General features: G+C 42.9%; 1 protein-coding gene across 9 annotated transcripts in view; it reads left to right on the plus strand.

Annotated features, from left to right (window-relative positions):
- UTRN (utrophin) overlaps positions 1 to 5,894 on the plus strand; it is a 559,106-nt gene extending 553,212 nt beyond the window's left edge. For all 9 annotated transcript variants that reach the window (XM_075924350.2, XM_089777288.1, XM_075924351.2 and 6 more), the window contains 2 exons: positions 1,075 to 1,097; positions 3,718 to 5,894. In XM_075924350.2, the coding sequence (XP_075780465.2) occupies positions 1,075 to 1,097; positions 3,718 to 3,726 (32 nt within the window). In that variant the 3' untranslated portion in view covers positions 3,727 to 5,894. The remainder of the gene's footprint in view (positions 1 to 1,074; positions 1,098 to 3,717) is intronic.
- Positions 5,895 to 13,029: the final 7,135 nt, after the last annotated feature.

A 13,029-nucleotide genomic window follows, 5' to 3' on the forward strand; every position in this document is an offset into this window, starting at 1 on the left:
TGTACTAGTACACAGATATGTTACACAGGAGCACAGGCCTGTATGCATCTGCAATACACATAGAGACTGGAAAGGGTGCAATTTAGTCACAGCCTCTGTCTTAAGACTGGAGTTAATTAGCATATAGCAGAGGGGGAAGTTGGTGTATACACTCCATTCCAATTTGTCACAAAGGGGTAGCTAGATATTCTAATGACAGTGAATTATTAATCTGTGATTTGTAACCTTACTAACAGGCTGAAAAACAGTTCTTTTGTGAAAACACCACTGAGTAAGGCTTTTCCCATTTCATTTGGCTGTCAAGACTTCCTGAAACATATTCAATTTAATTAAAAAAAATACCTGGGGCTGTATATGGAATATAGCTCACTGCATATTTGCCAAGAATATTTCACAAACTCCTATGTGTTTATGGTTCTTTCTGACGTTTACTCTCTCTCCTACATTGTCGGATCTCTTTCACTGACCTTTGTAAATACACTTTGTAAATCTTGCTAGCTATAGCACTGGCCTCTTCTGTTAAAATGGGTTGAAAGTAAATCAATCAGAAAAAAAATATTGTGGAACAAGGAAAGCATTACTGGGGCCTGGTCATTGAGCATAATCCTAAGGAAGTTAGTGTACAAGTCCATATAGTTTTTGATTCCTAAGGGATGATTATCAGCTGTTGTTGTTATGAACTCATAATGAGCTATGAGTGATTGATATAGTCAACACGATATTTATAATATTTATAAATTGTTCTAAAATTACTCTCATGTATTTCTCAGGAACTACTGTAATGCAACAATCTTAAATATTAAATAGTAACATAAGGTACAAAGTGTTGACTGTCAGCAAATCACTTCAGATGCTCAGTTTTTACAATAATGTTATAAATTAGAGTAATTCTGATGCTAAGAAAATTATGCCGTAGCCTTCAAAGCACCATTCGGCCAGTTCTTTTACCTTTTATGACGTTCAAATATAACATTTTCCTCTCCTGGTGCTGCAATCTTAGTTAATACAATAACATTTAATTCTCACACTGTTCTGCACTTTCGAATTTTAACTTTTTTATTTATTTATTTACAGCAAGTCTTGCTAGCAGATCACAGGTAAGGTATATGTTGCATGGTAGTACAGTCTTCCAGTAGTGCTAATGTAATACGGGCAGAAGAGTTCCTTTGTCTTTGTAATGAATGATTGGCTATCAGGTAGACACATTTAGCTGACAAAAACAAAGCAAACTAGTTTGCTTTAAATGCTACTGATTTTTGCTATCAGTAAGTCAAAAAAGGTAATTAAAAAACAAAGGCTACTTTTTTATTGGATGTAATCTTTGCTCATAAAATTTCAGTAATACCTGTTATAAGTTATAGAAACATAAATAACAAAAATAGCATATGCTATTAATAGTAATTCATATGTTTATAAATAACAAATAGTCTAATTTTCTTGGCCCTGTAATTGATAGCAAGCCACAATTTAACTTAGCCTCTTCAGAAATGATGATAAATTGAGAAATGCAATCCCATTCTTCTAGATAATTTTTAAAGGCAATTTTAACAGAAAGGTCAAGTTAACTGTCCTTCGTCAAAGTGTGCGTGCAGAGAAATGGCTTGGCCTAAGAACTGGGAGTTGTGGAACAATACAACCTTAGACATCAAAAGTACAAAGTAGAGATGTTAGTTTGATTAATCAACTAATCGAGTAGTCGATGGAACTTCCATCGACTACTCAATTAGTCGATAAGGGCGAAGTGGGGCGCTCGCTATCCCGGCTGTGACTCTGCCTTTTAAATATAGTAAGACCCATTCATTCCAAAGGCAGAAGAGCAGAGGAGAACACAGGACGAGCAGGGACTCAAGCAGGGTCCGACTGCTGCACTTCTGCCTTTGGAATGTAGCCAGATTCCTGCAGCACCAGCTCCTGCTTGCACTCCCCCCTCCTCCCCCCCCCCATTGCTGCCTCTCTCTGATAGAAGAAGGGAATGAAGTGACTGGTCGAGTCATTACTCGACAACCCAATAAACATATGCTTATCTGACATGGACCATGGATGTTCCTGGACCACAGAGTGATTCAGTGTGTGTGTGCACGGGAGGAAGTGGAGGATGGATGGCATGGTGGGGAGTTCTGGCCCCAGGGGAGGTCCCAGCAGCCAGGGAGTTTCAAACCCAGTGGCAGCCAGGGAGCTCTGGCCCCGCCCCCGGCTGCAGCACTCAGGCCACGTTCTGGCTCCAGCAGCCGGGGAACTCCAGTCCCAGTCCCAGTCCCAGTCTCAGTGGCAGCCAGGGAACTCTGGCCCAGGCCACGGAGCTCTGGCCTCATGCCTCTTCCCCAGCTGCAGCTGCGGAGTTGTGCCCCTGCGTAGCTCTGGCTGTGGCACTCCGGCCTCCGCAGTAGCGGGGTTGGAGAAAGCCCTGTGGAGCTGAGGGAGCAGCAGGGGCAGCCTGGAGTCCTAGCCCGGTGGCAGCACAGCAAATCCCCTCATCCGGGACCAGTCAGGTCCCAAGGGTGCCAGACCAGTGAGGTCCAACCTGTAGTTGACTAGTCACTTACATCCCTAGTACAATGACTCTTTTTTTCTGAGGTTTTTTTAAATTTCTTTCTGAAACTTTCTACAATAACTTTTGCTTTGTTTTAAGTTACTTAATAATGGAAACAGAGTGGACTCTGCACGTACACTTTGACGGAGGACAGTTAACTTGACCTTTCTGTTAAAATTGCCTTTAAAAATTATCTAGAAGAATGGGATTGCATTTCTCAATTTATCATCATTTCTGAAGAGTCTAAGTTAAATTGTGGCTTGCTATCAATTACTAATTAACTTTGGGTTGCAGCCCCTTTAATTGTTTTCCCTAGTTTAACTTAACATTGATTTCCAGAGAAGAACCATTGAAATCAGCTTTTGGAGGACTTTAAATGTGCCCCATGAGTCCTCTGATGAACGTTCCATATCTTCTGCTGTTGTAGAGATACACTATGGAAAGCAGATGGCCAGGCTGCCAAAGCTGTCATTCCCCTATTTCTGCACCTATTGGAGAAGGGGTGTTATTCCCTCAGTGCAAAAAAGAGCAAGCAACAGGATTAGGGACTGAGCATGAAGCTATAAATTGCGTATTAATTCCAGCTCTCCTACTTGATTTACTATTAGGCTTCGGCAAGGTACTTCCCTGTGTAAATACTAAGCACTATCATTTATGAATGTAATACACAGAAGGCTCACAAGTTTTCGGTCACCCAGCAACTGCCTTTGGCCCAGATTCAACAAGAACTTTAATGTTAAATTGCTAAAATTGTTAAAGAATGTAGCACAAAGCACTTTTCAAAGGCTTATTTTTAGCACTTGCTTATAGTTAATCAGGGGCTTTAATGATTTGTTGAATCCAGCACCTGTAGCCTAAAACCTGGAATACCCCATTTATTTTAAATTATTTCAACATTTCCTATTGGCACTGTCATGGGTGTTTGGGGCACCCTATAGAGCAGTGGTTCCCAAACTTTTCAGCATCACGCCCCCCCTTTTTGATTTTTGAGAAACCCTCACACCACCCCTACCCCCAAAAATAGCAGCAAAACTTGGGGTGGGATTGGCGGGGGGAGGTGTGGCTGGGTCACCTCGCACCCTCCCTGGAATTTCTTCACGGCCCCCCAGTGGGGCATGCCCCCCAGTTTGGGAACCCATGCTATAGAGGGAGTACTCACATTATGTATTAACATTGTTTCACTACAGGCAATGTGAAGTATTCATTTGGAAGGCAATGAACATTTCCTGACCTGCAGTATGGCCCTTTTCTACAAACAGCAGTCACAAGTTCTACTTAGAAAACTGCATGGGACCTTCAAATATACTGTTCAGCTCTGATTGTGTGTTCTACTTGAAATAGTAAAACACTGAATACCCAAAGATGAGGAAGTTGTGTTTTTATGATACAATGTTCTTTTGTTCTTCCCTTTCTATGCAACTGTAAATTAATGGATAGTGGAGTATTTGGGAATGATTATGCATTTGTCATTTGATTTGTACAAATATATAACATTGGGAAAGGGGGCGGGGGCTTTATATATGTTCTTTTTAATAACAGTAAAGAGTACTGCATAGGGTTTGGAGCAAAATGTTACATTTATACATTCCTTTCGGTTCTTTGCATTGTAAAACATTTATTTTCTGTTGTATTTGTGGTTCTGTACAGGTTATTTATACTTGTGTCAACCGTCTAACCAGATGGATTTCTGAAGACCCTTGAGTTGTCTTCAAGATGGGCAATATAACAAGTTCATATAACTTGCACAATTATTATTTAACAGAAAATATCTTATTGCTCATGTGTGAAGAGTAAGCTCCATTTAACAATTGCAGACCCAGTTTTAAAACTTCAGTAATAAATGCCATGCACCACACTGGCATTTCTAACAAGTTTTATGTTGTCAATACTTTTTGTTTTATTTTTAAGTTTATTTCAACTTAGAAATCATGAGAGAGCTACATGAAGATTTAACAATATTTTAAGTTGTTTTAGTAAAATCTCTCTAAGGAAATGCAACCTTATTTTCTCCCAGAGACAAAACTTCTTGTGCCAAACTTTTTTTTTAAGGCTTCATTCTCCAATTTGCAAAGACCACTTAGCAGCATCTTTATACATAACATCTGCACATACAGACATTTTCTATATTTGTTTTGGAAATCTTTAATTAATTGAGAAGCCCTTTCCAATAATATCCGGGCTATAGCATTTTCTTTAAACCAGTTCAGGGCACCTGGATGGTTTCATTCAGTCTTCCTCTTTATTTTTGAAATGCTCATGTGTTGTTCATTTAGTTATGTACTTAAGGCAGGAATAATTTTGGAAAGGTTGTGTCATTGATTTATGGTAAAAATATTCAAATTAGCAATCCAGTGATGGGTTTCTCTGCCTTCACTGTTGAGTTTATGATGTTGCATGGACATTTGCTTTAATTTCAAAACACACATTTGATTGGTAAATTTCATGTAATAATCCATTTTCAGATATCATTTGAGGAAACAAAATCATATACTAACATAATGTGGAAGAAAAATCTCTGGTCTTGAAGAACCTATACATTCTACAAATTGATGATTCTGAAGTATTCATTCTGGATGGCATGCAGGTAAACCTCAGGACTATTTTCACTGAGGTAGTTCCTACCAGAATGCCCTACATTCATAATTTTCACTCATGAATGAATGCTTAAGGCATGGCCTGAGCACAGATTCTAATCCCATTACTGATGTGGATTCCATCTGAAGCTGTATGCACAGAATTTAATCAACCTGCCTCCATTTCCTCAGTAAAATGGGATGATAATGCATACTTACCTCTCTGAGGTGTTGTGAGGCTTAATTAATTAATGTCTGTAAAATGCTTTGAAAATTAATAATGCTATATGAATGATAAGTATTATTATTTTTAGATGGGGGGAGGTTGGGGGAATTGTCAAGATGGGAAGGGGAGAGATCTGCTATTATGATTCCTTGATCTTAGAAAAAATATATTTGTAGTAGAGTTATTTTGAGAAGGAAAATAGTTTTACAGATGAGGAAAAGCCATGACCGCCTTTCTACCTCAGATCCGTCTTCATGTGTAATAATGGAAATAACTTTATGCTGTGTTCTCTGCAAGGTATTTTGTTTTTACCAGGCCACATCATATCAAAGCAAGAACTCCTCTTAAAAATTCCCTGAATTGAAAAGGTCTCAGTAGTCAATTTGGTGGCTTTTTTGTTCTGTGAAAGGTTATGTATAAAATTGTTTTTCTGCCTGTGTTTGTATGCAAGCTGTGTCCTCTCCTCTGCTGCCAAGTAAAAGCTCCTTAAAACACTACATTGTAACATTCTTCCTCGGAGACAATAATAAATAAAAGGAATATATTGCAGTAACATTAAGAAAAAGTATGGCATTCTCTTGAGTTTTGTGGTACAGAATGATCACACTTCTCCCTTCTAGTCTGGTTATATGCTATAAGTTTCATTTGGAATAAAATTAATTTTGAACACAAGACTGCTTTAATATTCCTCAGCTCCGAAATAAACCACATTTTAAAAACTATTCCCATGGGAAAGCATTTCAGGCTTCAAGGTACATTTATGAAAATAACATCGGGGAAATAAAAAATAAATCTTTTCATATTCTTCTGCAGTTTTGCTGCTTTGGTGACACAGACAGTATGTAATCTTTCTCTGCTGTATGACGGATTTAAATTTAAAGAACCAAGCAATTAGAGGTTTGCTTTTTTAAAAAAGTGTGCTGTATATACTACAAATAATATGTGACTACCCTATTGAACATTGGAATTGCAAATTAATTTTCCAGTTTCATTGGAATTCAGTCCTTCAGTTCAAAGACATCCTTGTGTTATTCAATCAAAAACATATATTTTGTAGCTGGTGGCATTTCATCACTTTCTGGTTTTAAGTGTGCTGTTATAAAGACATATTAATCAGTTCCTAGGAAATCTGAGTCTTTTAAAAACATACTTTTTACAATCTGCTACAGTTTCCAAGCAAGGTTGGTTGACATTATATATATTTATTAAGAAACAAGCTATGAGGAGAAATGTCCTATTTGCAAATGATCCAGTAATCAACAAAAGAAAAGAAATAAGAATTCATCTGCTTTGAAATTGCTACTTTTGATGGGAAACTTTACAATGCCAGCCATTTGTTCTTCATTCATTTAAGAATATGCATTAAACTAGAAAATTTTAAAGGAAGGAACATAGCAAACACAGCCTTTCAAATGTATGCTTGCATGTCTTGAGAGGAGAAGGGGAATAGGAGAGAGGTGGAGCAGTGGTCTAACACATGATTTTCAGATGCACTTAGCGCCTTTGAACATCAGATCGTTAATGTACTCTCGTCACACCTTGGAGATCACACTTAACCCTTAAAACATTAAAGACAAATGCATTCATTTTAATGCATCTCCTGCCTAGTAATTAGTTGGTTCCTCTGGGTTCTGTGGACCCTCCCCGCAGGCTGGGGGGAGGTCTTTTAGATGTGGGCGGGCTAACGCCTGCCCATCTCCCAGATACCAAATAGTCTCTCCCCCCAAAAAACAATCTCCTGCCTAGTCCTCTAGTGCCTCTCTCTTCCTTTATAGCCATTCCAACAAAATATCTGCCTTTTTTTTTTTCATTACCTTTAGCAAAAGTATCTCTTTGCTAGGCTACCCTACCAGCACCCACTGACCTCTGGAACACATACCATGTATGGGCTGGCTTCATGTTCCCAATGTGTCTTCTCTTATGCTGCTTCTTTGCTTCCCTGTGGGGAGCCATTCTGGTTTCCAAGTCAGTTTTCATACGCTACCGTACCCACTGTAGCCTGGCTTCCCCAAGCTGGCTCTTGGTCTGAAGGAGTGGTTCTAGCAACCTTTCCCAGTGGCAGAAACCTTCTGAAAGTCCAAATACACTATGTCCACTGCATCACCCTGCCCAGATGCTTGGTGACCCCCTCCAAGAATAGTACTTGGTGAAATATAATTTCACTTTATAAAAGCTGTCTTGACTCATTCTCAAAAAGTTGGTTTCATCTGTGTGTCTAATTCCATTTTTTGCAATGGTTTCATTTCATTTGCCTGGTCTGAAGTTAAGCCTACTGGATTGTAACTGCCATGATTGCCTCTGGATCCTTCTTTTAAAAATTGGCATTATTTTGGGTATTCTCTAGTCATCTTGTACAGAGACTTATTTAAGCACTAGATTACATAGCACAGTTAATAGCTTTGCAATTTTAATTTGTTTGAAAACTTTTCTACTAACGCCTCATTCTGGGACAGTTTCTCAGATTGTAACCTAAAAAGAATGGTTTGAGTGTATGGCTCTCCTTCATAGCCTCTGTAATGAAGACAGATGCAAGGAATTCATTTGGCTTCTTCGCAATGGCTGTATCATCCTTGAGTGATCATTTAGCATCAGACATTGTCCCCACTACCTGTTTGGCAGGCTTTCTTCTTCTGATTTACTTAAACATTTAGTTTTGCTGCTAGTTTTGGAGTCTTCTGCTAGTTGCTCTTCAAATTCTTTTTTGGTCTTTCTAGTAATACTTTTACACTTGACTTGCCAGAGTTTATACTCTTATTTATTTTCCTCAGTAGTACTCTGGGATTCCCATTTTTAAAGGATGCCTTTTTGCCTTTAAATTGATGTTTACCTCCAATGGCTATTTTTTTATTTTTTTTTAACCGTTTTTCATTTTTCATGTGGATACATTTACAACCTTCTGTTTTGGTGTTTTTACATAGTCTTCATGCAGTTTGCAGGCATTTTACCCAGTGGCTTCCTTTTTATTTTTCATTTAACAAGCTGCTTCATTTTTAGGTAGTGCTCGTTTTAAATGCTAAGTTGTGTTGCTTTGGCCACACACACACACACACACACACAGATAATACACTGAATTACATTTATGGTCTCTACTACCAAATGGTTCAATTATATTCACCTCTTGGGTCAGATCCTGTGCTCCATGTAAGACTAAATCAAAGATTGCCTTTCCCCTTGTGGGTTCTAGGGTAACCTGTTCCAAGAAGCAGACGGTGTCTAAGCATTTTAGCTCTGCATTTCTTCCTGAGATGCCATATATCTGGTCAATTTGAAGATAGTTGATATCTCCTATTAATATAGTGTTTTCTGCCTTTGTACCCTTTCTAATCTCCCTGAACATTTCACAGTCCCCATAATCATCTCAGACAGGTAGTTGGTAATATATTCCTATTGCTATGCTTATTGTTGAAGCATATATAATTTTTATCATGGGGATTCTGTGGTACAGTGTAGTTCATTTAAGATGTTTATTGTTGTGGGGGTTCGCCGTGCTCCCCCTCCTTTCTTTCCCCTTTTGTCTCCAAGTCACAGTCCCCTTTCTCCGTGTCGGTGCTTTTACAGCCATGGAAGTGCGGGGAGGGGGGTCCGGGCCCACCCTCTCTCCCGGACCCCAGCCCAGGGCCCTAAGGACAGACTCCCTAGGACCTGTCCCACCGGAGGGGTACCGACCCTCAACCCACCCGTGCGCCGGATCCTTGCCCTGCCCTGCCCTGGGCTACTTCCACCCCTATTGCTGTCTATGGCTCACCTACGCTCTCCACCCTCGCTCCCCTCTGCACTCCTCTCCCCCTCCTTCTGGCTCCTCCAAGCCTCCATTTAAACTTCCCGCAGCCGCTGCGGGGACGCCTGACGTCACCGCCGTCGGCCGACGCCAACCTCTGCAGCCCCTCCCCCCTCACCTCCCGCCGGCAGTTTACTTGCGGCGCCTTCTGCTCCACCGCCCAGCTGAGCCACCGCGCTGCAGTGTGCGCACGCCCTTACCGAGCCCCGCGCCGCCCCCATTAGCGACAGGGTGATTGCGGGGTCAGTGCGGGGTGGGCCTGCTTCCCCGCGGTATGCGGGTCCCGCCCCATCACAATTGTATTTGCCATGATACATTCTTTCACATATAGTGCCACTCCCCCACCAACTCAACCTATTCTGTCATTTCTATACACAGTATTTGGTGTATTTTAACTCTGGTATTACCATGTCCCATTGAATATCAACAATCTAAGAAGTTTCTGTAATGTCTATTATATCAATTTGTTCATTTAGTACTGGGCACTGTACTTCACCCATGTTAGTATCAAGACTTCAATATTTGTATTTCTACTAATTGAATCTCTCTCCATTATCACCTTGTTCCGCCTAATAGTTAGGGTTTCCTCTTTGAGAGGTATCCTCAGTGTGAGAGGATACTGTGACATCATCTGGAAAGTATAGGACTGACTATATTGCTAAGATTCACCTTGAGGGTGTCCTTGTTTGAGATTTTCATTTTTAATGGCAGTGGGGGTGGAACTGTTCTATGGTGTGCCTGAAAGTCTCCTCTGTGTACCTCTCTGTTTCCCTTAGCACTTCCAGTTCTGTCACTCTGGTCTCAAAAATGCATATTCCATCTCTGAGGCCAGGAGCCACTAACCCTGAATTAGGGATGTTAAAAAGCATTGGGTTTTTTGTTTTTGTTTTTTGGCAGGGGTGGCAGCTCCACAGAAGCCACTACACATGGGAAGCTGGCTTAAAAGCTGGCAATCCTCTCGGTTCCCCTGTTGATGGGTCTATTTAAGACACCACCTCTTTCCTCCTGTGCTGCCAGAACATTTGAGTTCAGATGGTTCCCCCAAGTAATTCAGTCCCCAAAGTTAAGTGTAAGGAAACAGGTGATTGGATGTTATTTTTGGAGACTGCTCAACTCTGGAATGTAATTTTCTAGCCTGATAGGCCTGATGGCTTTCTTCTTGTCCCCAGGCTGTGCCTGAGGAAGGGTGCAGGCGGCTTCGGTGGAATGCTCAACTGTATCAACTGAGAGAAGTTGATTCTTGTGATTTTTAAACAGTAACTGTTGTTTTTAATTGGGCATGTTCCCCTTGAGGCTTCTTATAATAGGATTCATTCTTTATAAATTAAGATATAAAATGAACGTTTAGTTCTCTGACCTACTTGGCACACCCACTGCAGAAGAGAGAGCTAGAATATGGGCTATTGAATGCATTGAAAGGCTGTGATGTTTTTCAACTGAACAATTCAATTTTTCCAGCAGCAAGCTCCTTGATCCTAGATATGTGCGTTAAGGACAACCTAAGCATGAAAAAACCCATTATGGATGGGGGGGGGGGGGCTGATGTCTTGTCTGCTTAAATCATTTTGACAAAAGCTCTGTGAGCTGAAACATTACCAGCAAATCAGTGTGCGTATTAAACAGGGTATAATATTGATTTATGTGACTGGTGCTAGAACACAGAAGTATTTCTCCTGTGGATTAAAAAGAAAGCCAAACTTCAGCCAGACTTGCAAAAACTCTGGGTGATGAGGTTGGTGGCAGTGTTTTGGGGCCTTTCTTTGGACAAAGATTTTTCTGATATTTAACTTTCAAGGGACTGGAATTTGAGCTCTACAAGATGGTATTTACATGAGGTCACTTGAGATCAGGCAAGTAGGGATGGATGTTACATGCACATAAAAAATTCTCATCCTCTGATCTGATGGGCACTAAATTCTTCTTGGATCAGTAATTGGAAGCCTCTCTACAGGGTTGTTTGTGTCACGAATAGGGAAAGTTCTTTGAGTGCTTGCTTATGTCCATTCCATCTAGGTGTGTGCATGCCCCATGCACAAGATCTGGAAGCTTTTTGCCCTTAGCAGCACCAGTTGGGCCAGCCAGGGAACTCCCTAGAATGGCACTGGTATATCCATGCATATAACCCCCTGCTGGCTCTCTCCCCCTTCAGTTCCTTCTTTCTGCCATTAGCTTAGCTAGTAGTTTCTTTAGTGTGTAAATAGAGTAGTTCACAGTTAATTAAGTGTTTGTCGTTAGTGTAGTTAATTGTTCTGCTCCGGCTCCCCTCAGGGAGGGGAGGGCATGCCGGGCCCCACGGCTTTAAGCCCTGTCGAAGGTGCTCCAAGCCCATGCCACGCGGGGATCCGCACAAGAACTGCCTCAAGTGTCTTGGGGAAGGCCACCTGACCGATTCATGCAAAATCGGTAAGTCATTCAAGCCTCGGACCAAGTGAGAGAGAGACTGCAGGCTGAAGTTAATCTTAATGGAGTCCACACTTCATCCCGCGGCACCTGAGTCGGAGCTGTCGGTGAGGAGTGCTCTGGAGTTGATAGGGGGCTCCGGCCATCCAGCGGCACCGAGGCACCCGTCCCAGTCTCCAGTGCTGGCGACTGGCACCGAGGCACCGGTCCCAGTCTCCGGTGCTGGCGACTTCAAAAAAGTCGAAGAGAGAGAGATTGCCCACCCGGTGTGAACAGGTGGAGCGCCGTGCGGCCTCCCCTTCCTCACGCAGACAATAAAGTCCGGTGAGGGCCGGCACCCCGCAGAACCAAGACCTGCCTGTGGAGGAGGTCATGCGGCCATCTATCCCGGATACTTTTGACGCAGCCCAGGAGTTGATAGAGTTGACAGCCTCACCAGCTTCGGCACCGCAGGGTACCGTAGAGCGTGAGACCAGAGAGATCCTCAGGGCCAGGCTGGTCTCTCCCTCATCCCAGGTACCAGTGGCACTGACACACTGGCCCTACGGACCTCTGGCACTGGCGTAGTCAGCACTGGTGTGGGCACGCCCAGCACTGGAGCTACATATGCACTTAGTCTCCCGGTACCAGGAGCACCAGACATGCCACCCCCGACACCTCCGCTGCACAGGGGTAAACCATCGGCAATGGTGCAGCAGGGAAGGGAGGTGGAACAGGCCTCTTCCACGGCTCCGCTCTGGTCAGCTTCTGAACTATCGTCGGAGTCGGATGGAGAGTCTCTGGTGTCGAGGGCATCCTCCCGCCATACTGTAGATACCAGAAGGTCATGGTCCTCATGAGCCTTGGAGCATTGGCACCGCTCCCATTCTGGGCATAGGTCCCACTCATGGCACTGTCAGGGTCACCATGACCAGAATCTTGTGCAATCTTGACCTCCACAGTGGCCCTTTTGGACACTGTAGGCCTACCACCAAGCCCAAGTCCCAGACCCCTCCAGACCGGGGTCGGTGGTAACGTCAGTGTACTCAACCCGCAGGATGGTTCCCTCAGCAACCCCTCATACTAGGGGTCCGGGATCAGAGCCCAGTCACAGTCCGCCAGGTTAGGTGGGGATATCGGCTCACCTACCTCCTCACCCACCTTCGGAGAGGTCCTCAGGTGGCCAGGATGCTAGACCCACTCCTAGAATGGAGATGGGGGATCCACCAGACCAGGGAGAGTCATTGTCCTCTCCACTGGACGAGGCCTTAGATGACCCCTCCCCAGGCATGCCCACAATGGACATGCAGGCCCACCAAGAGCTGCTCAAATATCTGGCGCACTACTTAAGGGTTCAGTCCGAGGCGGTCAAAGAGGAGGCTGATCCAATGGTGGACATCCTTACAGCAAATGCCCTGGCTAAAATTGCGCTGCCTCTTAATAAGACGACGGCAAGGATTACAAAGAACCTGTGGCAGACACCGGCCTCAATACCCCATACCCAGAAAGAGGTGGAGAGGAGGTATTTCATACCTCAAATGGG

This window comes from Pelodiscus sinensis, chromosome 3, assembly GCF_052426305.1.
Source record: "Pelodiscus sinensis isolate ZL-2025 chromosome 3, ASM5242630v1, whole genome shotgun sequence".
Taxonomy (NCBI): domain Eukaryota; kingdom Metazoa; phylum Chordata; order Testudines; family Trionychidae; genus Pelodiscus; species Pelodiscus sinensis.